The sequence below is a fragment of the Rhea americana genome, unplaced genomic scaffold (genome assembly GCF_003343005.1).
Source record: "Rhea americana isolate MKP2758 unplaced genomic scaffold, rheAme1 scaffold_660, whole genome shotgun sequence".
Classification (NCBI taxonomy): Eukaryota; Metazoa; Chordata; class Aves; order Rheiformes; family Rheidae; genus Rhea; species Rhea americana.
Genome location: NW_028186824.1, coordinates 45,897 through 52,466, shown reverse-complemented (window position 1 = coordinate 52,466; position 6,570 = coordinate 45,897). Strand labels below are relative to the sequence as shown.

Sequence of the window (6,570 nt, the reverse complement as noted above, 5' to 3'; positions counted from 1 at the left end):
GGCCGCGCTGGCAGCCCCTGCGACACGCGCCGGGCGCTCTCCCGCCGCTGCGGCGGTGCCAGCCTGGGCCTCCCGCCCGGCCGTAGCGTGGGACGGGGCCCCGCGGGGCTCTGCCGCCGCAAGCTGCGCTGTCCCTGCCCACTCCYAGGGGAAGCGCGACGTAGCCGGGCGCGGAGATACGTGGCTGCTGCCCGTGGCACGCTTCCGTGGGGCCGTGCCGGCACGTGACTCGTGCCCACCGTAACCCTTGCACGGACTCGCGGCCTGGTGATGCAAGCGCTTCCCCGAGGTTTCCCAATCTCGGGTTGCGCGGAGGGAGGACGCCTTCCCYGTGCAGGCGGGGCGCAGCGGCTCCGGGAGCTGCGCTGAGGCCTCTGCTGAGGCCGCAAAGATCCGAATCGGATCGCGCCCCGAGGCTGCGTGACACTCCGGGCTCGGCCACGGATGCGGTCCGGCACCTCGGGCCTGCGTCCAGMCCGTGGCTCGGTTGTGTCCCCCAGGCCGGGCAAGCAGCTCTGTCCCTTGCCGGCGGCCGCGGGCAGGATCTGGTCCAGCCTGCGGGCCTCAGCCCCACGTGTGCCGGGGTTTGGGGTGCAGAAATGCAGGATGCCCCCTCATCAGCCGGCCCAGGCAGCTGCGAGYGACCCGGGAGAGCGGCAGGGCGCCGGCAGCCCTACGCGTGCCGCGGGTCTAGCCGGCTCTTAACCGTACACCCCGGCCCTGGCACGTCCCGGCCTCCTGGGCCGGTCCCAGAGCCCGCGGCACCACACGGGCCGCAAGGCGGGCCTGGGTGCTGAGCGGGGAGCACCCGTCCCGTGCCTGCTGCGGCCCCGCCGCGGGGCTTCGCCTCGGCTCCGAGTGACTCCTGCCTTCTCCCTCCAGGTCTTGAGCAACGCTCGGCTGTTCCTGGAGAACCTCATCAAGTAAGTGCCAGGCTCCCGGCGGGGAGAAGGGCTGGCGCCGCCGCGGCCTTCGGGATCCGGCGCCGCTCGCTCAGRCCCCCCTTTCCTCGCAGGTACGGCATCCTGGTGGACCCCATCCAGGTGGTCTCCCTGTTCCTCAAAGACCCCTACAGCTGGCCGTCCCCGTGCCTGGTCATCGGTGAGTGACGGCCCCGGGGGCCGCCCCGGGCAGCGGGAGAGCAGCCGGGGCAGCCCGAGCTTTTCTCCTCGCCGCCCAGGCTGCCCCGGGGCCGGTGAAGCCCAGCGCGGCAGGCCGGGGGCTGCGGGGCCCGGCGCGTCCCGGCAGCTCTGGTAACGCTCTGCCCGCTCCGTCTGCAGTGGCCAACGTGTTCGTGGTGGTGGCCCTGTCCCTCGAGAGGCGGCTGGCAGCGGTGAGCCGCCCTTAGCGCTGCACGCGTGCCCGGGGYGGAGGCCTCGGGGCGCGGTGGGGTGGGGAGGCCGCGCAGCGGGGCTCTGCCGGCTCCCCGTGCCCCCCAGGCCGTGGGGCGCTGGGGCTGCGCCCCAGCCCTCTCACGCCTCCCTCCCGCAGGGCTCCCTCTCGGAGGGCGCTGGCGCCGTCCTGCACGCGACCAACCTCCTGGCCATCCTGTGCTTCCCCGCCGTGGTGGTGCTCATGGTGAGCTCCATCACGCCAGGTGAGGGCCGGCCGCGGGCGTGGGGCCRGGCCGGGGCAGGAGCCGGCCCAGCTCACCGGGTCTCCTCTCCCCGCAGTGGGGGCCGTGTTCGCCCTGGCCATCTACACRGTCACCTTCCTCAAGCTCTTCTCCTTCAGAGACGTGAACAAATGGTGCCGCGAAAGGAGGGAGGCAAAAGCCTCCCCACGCCGGGGGGACCCCTCGGCCGCAGGTACCGGGCCCTGGCACGGCCCCTCCGTGGGGCAGCAGCCGCAGCAGAGCCCGAACGTCCTGCTCAGGCCAGCGCTCAGCTCMCTTCTCTTCCAGCTGCGGGGCCAAAGAAGGCCAACGGGGACGTGGGCCAGAGTGGCGTCACCTACCCGGCCAACCTCACCTACAGAAGTAAGTGCCCCRTGCGGGGAGCTCACGGCACCGCTGCCCCGCGCGAGTCCCCCGGCGCTGCCGGCGGGCGCCCAGCCTCACCCCCGCTGTCCTCGCAGATCTCTACTACTTCCTCTTCGCACCCACCCTCTGCTACGAGCTGAACTTTCCCCGCTCCCCGCGCATACGCAAGCGCTTCCTCCTCCGGCGCCTCTTCGAGATGGTGAGACCCCCGCCGCGTGCTCCGGGCACCGGGGCTCCCTCCCCGCCGCTCCGCTCCGAGGGCGGCCCGGGGCTGGGAGCGGCCGTGGGTCTGGGGACGCGGCTCGGGGCCAGCTCTGGTTCAGCAGCGAAGGCGGCAGGATGAGGGGACGGTCCCTGACGCGGGGCCCCCGTTCCTGGGCACGGGCGCCCTGGGAGGGGGACAGGGGCTCCCAGCCGATGTCCCTGCCGACAGCTCCGTTGCTGCCTCTGTCTTCCAGCTCTTCTTCATCCAGCTGCTGGTGGGGCTGATCCAGCAGGTACGTGGCTGGTGGGGACCCTCTCCCCAGGGAAACGGCGGGGGCCGAGCTGGGCGCCCGCAGGTGGCCGGGGGTCTGGGCCCCCCCAGGGGCCCCGCGGCGCCTGGGCGCCCCGGCTCCAGCGGCGTTTTCTGTTTCAGTGGATGGTGCCCACGATCCAGAACTCCATGAAGCCGTTCCGGGTGAGTGGGAGCCCCGCTGCGGGGCAGGAGGATGCCCCGCGGGCGCCCTTGTGGCTTTCGTGCCCTCAGCGTGAGGGGGCCCCAGAGCTCCCTCCTGCTCCTGTCCCCGGTCCGGGGCACGAGGGTGACGGCAGCCGTTTCCTTGCAGGACATGGACTATTCCCGGATCATAGAGCGGCTCCTGAAGCTGGCTGTGAGTAGCCGAGCTCCCTTGCGCCCTGCCCGTGGCCCTGGTGGCGGGGGGGAACCAGCCCCCTCACGGCCTCGGCCTCCCTCCCCAGGTCCCCAACCACCTCATCTGGCTCATCTTCTTCTACTGGTTCTTCCACTCCTGCCTCAACGTGGTGGCTGAAGTGATGCAGTTCGGGGACCGGGAGTTCTACAGGGACTGGTGGTGAGCGGCAGTGGCCGGCCCCGGGCCCCCTCCTGCCACTCCGCAGGGCGATGGGGCCGAGCGCAGGCCCCAGACCCCCCGGGGGTCGCTGTGGGGTGGGGAGAGGCGCAGCTCCCCGCTGCCGTGCCGGGACGCGGCTCACTGCCTTCTCCCCGCAGGAACTCGGAGTCGGTGACCTACTTCTGGCAGAACTGGAACATCCCCGTGCACAAGTGGTGTCTCAGGTGGGCGTCTGCGGCCGGGCAGGGGCGGCGGGGACGGGCCCGGCGCGCCACGGGCAGCTCCGGCAGGCGGGGGGCCGGCCGGGGGGCTGTGGTGCCGCCGGGGACTCGTGCTAACGGGGAGCCGCTCCTCAGGCACTTCTACAAGCCCATGCTGAAGCGGGGGGCCAGCAAGTGGACGGCGCAGACGGCCGTTTTCCTGGCCTCCGCTTTCTTCCACGAGGTCAGTGCTCCCTGCCGGCACGCRCCCCGGCTGCCGAAGCCGCCCCCCAAGCAGGAGCTGCCTGCTGCGGAGCTCCGAGGGCTCTAGCCCCACGGTGGCAGCTCCGTGGGGGCAGCAGGCCGGGGCTGACGTTGCCCCCCTGCCCCGGCAGTACCTGGTGAGCGTGCCCCTGAAGATGTTCCGGCTCTGGGCGTTCATGGGGATGGCGGCGCAGGTAAGCGGTGGGAGGACCGGGGTGGCAGCAGCCTGGCGCCGGCTGCGGAGCTCCGGGACAGGAACGCGCTCTCCTTCCTTCCCCGTCCGCCGGGGGAGCGCCGCAGGCTGCCCGGGGCCTCTGCGCGTCGGCACGGGCCCCACGCTGCCCCGGCTCTTCCAGATCCCGCTGGCCTGGTTCGTGTCCAAGTTCCTCAGGGGTAACTACGGGAACGCGGCCGTCTGGATCTCCCTGATCATCGGGCAGCCCATCGCCGTCCTGATGTACGTGCACGACTACTACGTGCTCAACTATGAAGGAAGCCAGTGACGCGCTGGACTGCRTTTCCCTCCTGGTGACCAGCAGGAAGGCAGGAGAGGAGGGAGCCGCTTCCTGCTGCTTTCCAGACGCCTTGGGACTGCGTCGTGCTCGCGGGGAGGTGCCGCCGCCTCGGGAAGTTGCCTTGCGCCCTTTTGTACGCGTGCGGAGTAGCCGCTAGGCGTTCCTCCTCTTGTGAATTGAATGTCGGATCAATGCAATAGCCCCTGCGGAGGGGCRTCCCCCTCCCTCTGTCCCGTGCCCCAGCGGGGACCCTGTGGTCCTGCCCCGTGACGGCCCGGGCACGAGGGAGGCGGGAGCTGAGCCCAGCTGCCTGCGCACGTGGGGCCGGGGGGCTCCCTGCACCCGTGGGGGCCCCCGCCTTGAGCTTTAAGTGGCCACCCGCGCCGCAGAGCCTCTCTTCCGTAAGGCACTTTAAAGGACTGTCCCTGGACTGTGACTGCTCTGATCCGTCCCTCCCTCCTGCCGGTGCTCCCCGCAGGGGCAGGCTCGGGGCACCCGGTACGAGCCCTGCCCGGGGCTCCCCTGCCCGTGCCGGCGGCCGGCCCGGGCTCCCTGCTCAGCCCCGGGCTCACTTCACCTGTGGCTGTGGGTCCGGGGCGCTGCCTGCTCCGTCCCYGGCTGGCTGCCCCGGCCCCCAGCCCTCTCCTTGCCGCGCATCCTGGGTGAGGAGCGGGGCTGGCTGGGGCAGCTGGGACCTGCTGCTGCCTCCCGGCACTGCTCCGGGCTCACTTGGCCACTTTTTAACCTTTCTGGACTGTATCTGTCAAGTATTGAGTGATTAAAGTGTCTTTTTCCACACCTGGTCCTGCTCCTGTTCCTCCCGTGCCCGGACGGGGCCTATCTGGCCTTCCCGCACAGCCTCTGGCCCTGCCCCACATCAGCCTCCCTCGGCCGGGCCGAGGCCACCCGCCCGCCCCCGGGCACCGGCCTGCCCCTCGCGGACACCCTGCCCCAGGCCAAGAACAAGCTGGAGGTCCTGCTGTCCTGTTAGGGACATAGAAAATAAATTTTATTATCCATTTTAGATTTCTACACTGTAGTTGCATCACTAACCATGATCCTCATGAGAAGAATGCAGCTAACTCCTTACCCCGACACAGACACAACAGAGATCAGCCTTGGTCCGTAGCCAGAGAGTGCGATATTGTTACTGCACAGAGAAAAAAAGGAACCTACATTTTTTGCTTTTTTTTTTTCATACTCAACAGAAATAAAAATAAAATTCCAGAGCGCCCCCCCCATCCCACCCCCACCCCACTTCTGCCTCTGGGAAGCGGCTGCTGGCAGGCGGCCAGAGCCCCACGGCTCGCGGAGSGGCAGGCAGGAGGGCAGAAGGCAGGCGCGGCACCAGCCTCGGCGGTGCGAGAAGCCAGAGGTCGAGAACCGAGTTCAGGGCTGCACTCCGGCTGCAGCGGGGACCGGCGAGCCCAAAGCGTTTGGAGAGGAGATGACGGGCGACGCAGCGAGGCTGCCGATGGGCTGGGACGCGGACATCGAGGTAATGCCTGGGCCGGGGAGAGAGCAGGCGGTCAGGCTCCAACAGCGCACCCGGGAGCAAGCCCGGCCCAGAGCCCTCCTTCGTCCCACGCGCGAGCGCAGCAGCGGCCTCCCTTCCTTGCCAGCCCTGAGGGGCTGCGCCGGGGCGGAGACGGCGCAAGCTGTGGTCGCAGCCTCCCAGGAAGGCAACACCCCGTTACCAGGAACGGCTTCTCCACCGGACGGGAGAGCGCAGAGCCCGCGCTGCTCGGCCCCGCAGCGGTGATAYGACCCCGGGGGCCCGAGTGCCTTGTGAGAGCCCCGTGCGAACGCGACGACCCACCTGCCAACATACTGGAGGAGCTGACGGGCGTGTTACTGGCCGAGAGTCCAGCCGAGGTGCCAATCCTCGCTGGGTCCTTTGCTATGGGATCTGCAGGGCAGAAGGGACGGCAGCGCGCGTCAGCGATGGCTCCCCACGCACAAGAGGGGAGAGCGGGTGTCCTGCCACGCCGGATCCCCCAGGGACGGAGCAGCAGCCGCGCAGGGGGATGGGCAGGAAAGGCRGCCAGCAAGGACAGAGCTGACCCGCAAGCTCTGCCCAGACCCAAGAGGACCGGGAGAACCACCTGGGGGCTCTGGGGCAGCACCCAGGTGCCAGGAGCAGCGAGGAGGCCGGCTCTGGACCGAGGGGCCCGTGTGGGCTGTGGCTGATGCCCACGGGGTGCATGGAGGTGAAGGCGGCTGCCGTGCGGAGCAGGGGAAGGCAACGGCAGCCGAGCACAGGAGCGGGGCGAGCGGCCGGGGGAGACGTACAGAAATACGGGTGCTCCATCGCATCCCGGGCAGTGAGTCGTGTCTGGTGGTCGTAGCGCAGCAGCTTGTCCAGGAAGTCGAGCGCCTCTGTGCTCACGAGGTGCTGGTTCTCGCTGTGCACGAAGCGCTCCCACCGCTTCCGAGAGTGTCTGCGAGGAGGAGATCAGCGCGAGCCCCAGTGGCGCCCCGCGGCCGGCACGCCAACCCCTCCCGGCACCCGCGGCAGCGTCCCTGCGGCCCCAGCC

The 6,570-nt window shown here is 70.2% G+C and overlaps 3 protein-coding genes across 3 annotated transcripts in view; 1 reads left to right on the top strand and 2 right to left on the bottom strand.

Moving 5' to 3' along the window:
* DGAT1 (diacylglycerol O-acyltransferase 1) overlaps positions 1–5,000 on the top strand; it is a gene marked incomplete at its 5' end in the record, with an annotated part of 6,075 nt that extends 1,075 nt beyond the window's left edge. Inside the window, 15 exons of the mRNA XM_085320876.1 lie at positions 883–923; positions 1,016–1,101; positions 1,281–1,333; positions 1,492–1,597; positions 1,674–1,808; positions 1,904–1,978; positions 2,077–2,180; positions 2,440–2,478; positions 2,619–2,660; positions 2,809–2,853; positions 2,942–3,054; positions 3,213–3,278; positions 3,411–3,498; positions 3,650–3,712; positions 3,875–5,000. Of these exons, the coding sequence (XP_085177002.1) occupies positions 883–923; positions 1,016–1,101; positions 1,281–1,333; positions 1,492–1,597; positions 1,674–1,808; positions 1,904–1,978; positions 2,077–2,180; positions 2,440–2,478; positions 2,619–2,660; positions 2,809–2,853; positions 2,942–3,054; positions 3,213–3,278; positions 3,411–3,498; positions 3,650–3,712; positions 3,875–4,021 (1,203 nt within the window). The remainder of the gene's footprint in view (positions 1–882; positions 924–1,015; positions 1,102–1,280; positions 1,334–1,491; positions 1,598–1,673; positions 1,809–1,903; positions 1,979–2,076; positions 2,181–2,439; positions 2,479–2,618; positions 2,661–2,808; positions 2,854–2,941; positions 3,055–3,212; positions 3,279–3,410; positions 3,499–3,649; positions 3,713–3,874) is intronic.
* A 15-nt stretch (positions 5,001–5,015) lies between these two features.
* LOC146586683 (casein kinase II subunit alpha-like) lies at positions 5,016–6,511 on the bottom strand. The gene is made up of 3 exons (XM_085320877.1): positions 6,326–6,511; positions 5,853–5,942; positions 5,016–5,538 (listed from the first exon to the last, which is right to left on the bottom strand). Exons 1-3 carry the CDS (start codon positions 6,342–6,344, stop codon positions 5,423–5,425), a joined length of 225 nt encoding a protein of 74 aa, XP_085177003.1. The 5' UTR covers positions 6,345–6,511; the 3' UTR covers positions 5,016–5,422.
* Positions 6,489–6,570, bottom strand: part of LOC146586682 (casein kinase II subunit alpha-like) — a 14,113-nt gene continuing 14,031 nt past the window's right edge. The window contains exon 9 of the mRNA XM_085320875.1: positions 6,489–6,556. Within this exon, the coding sequence (XP_085177001.1) occupies positions 6,489–6,556 (68 nt within the window). The remainder of the gene's footprint in view (positions 6,557–6,570) is intronic.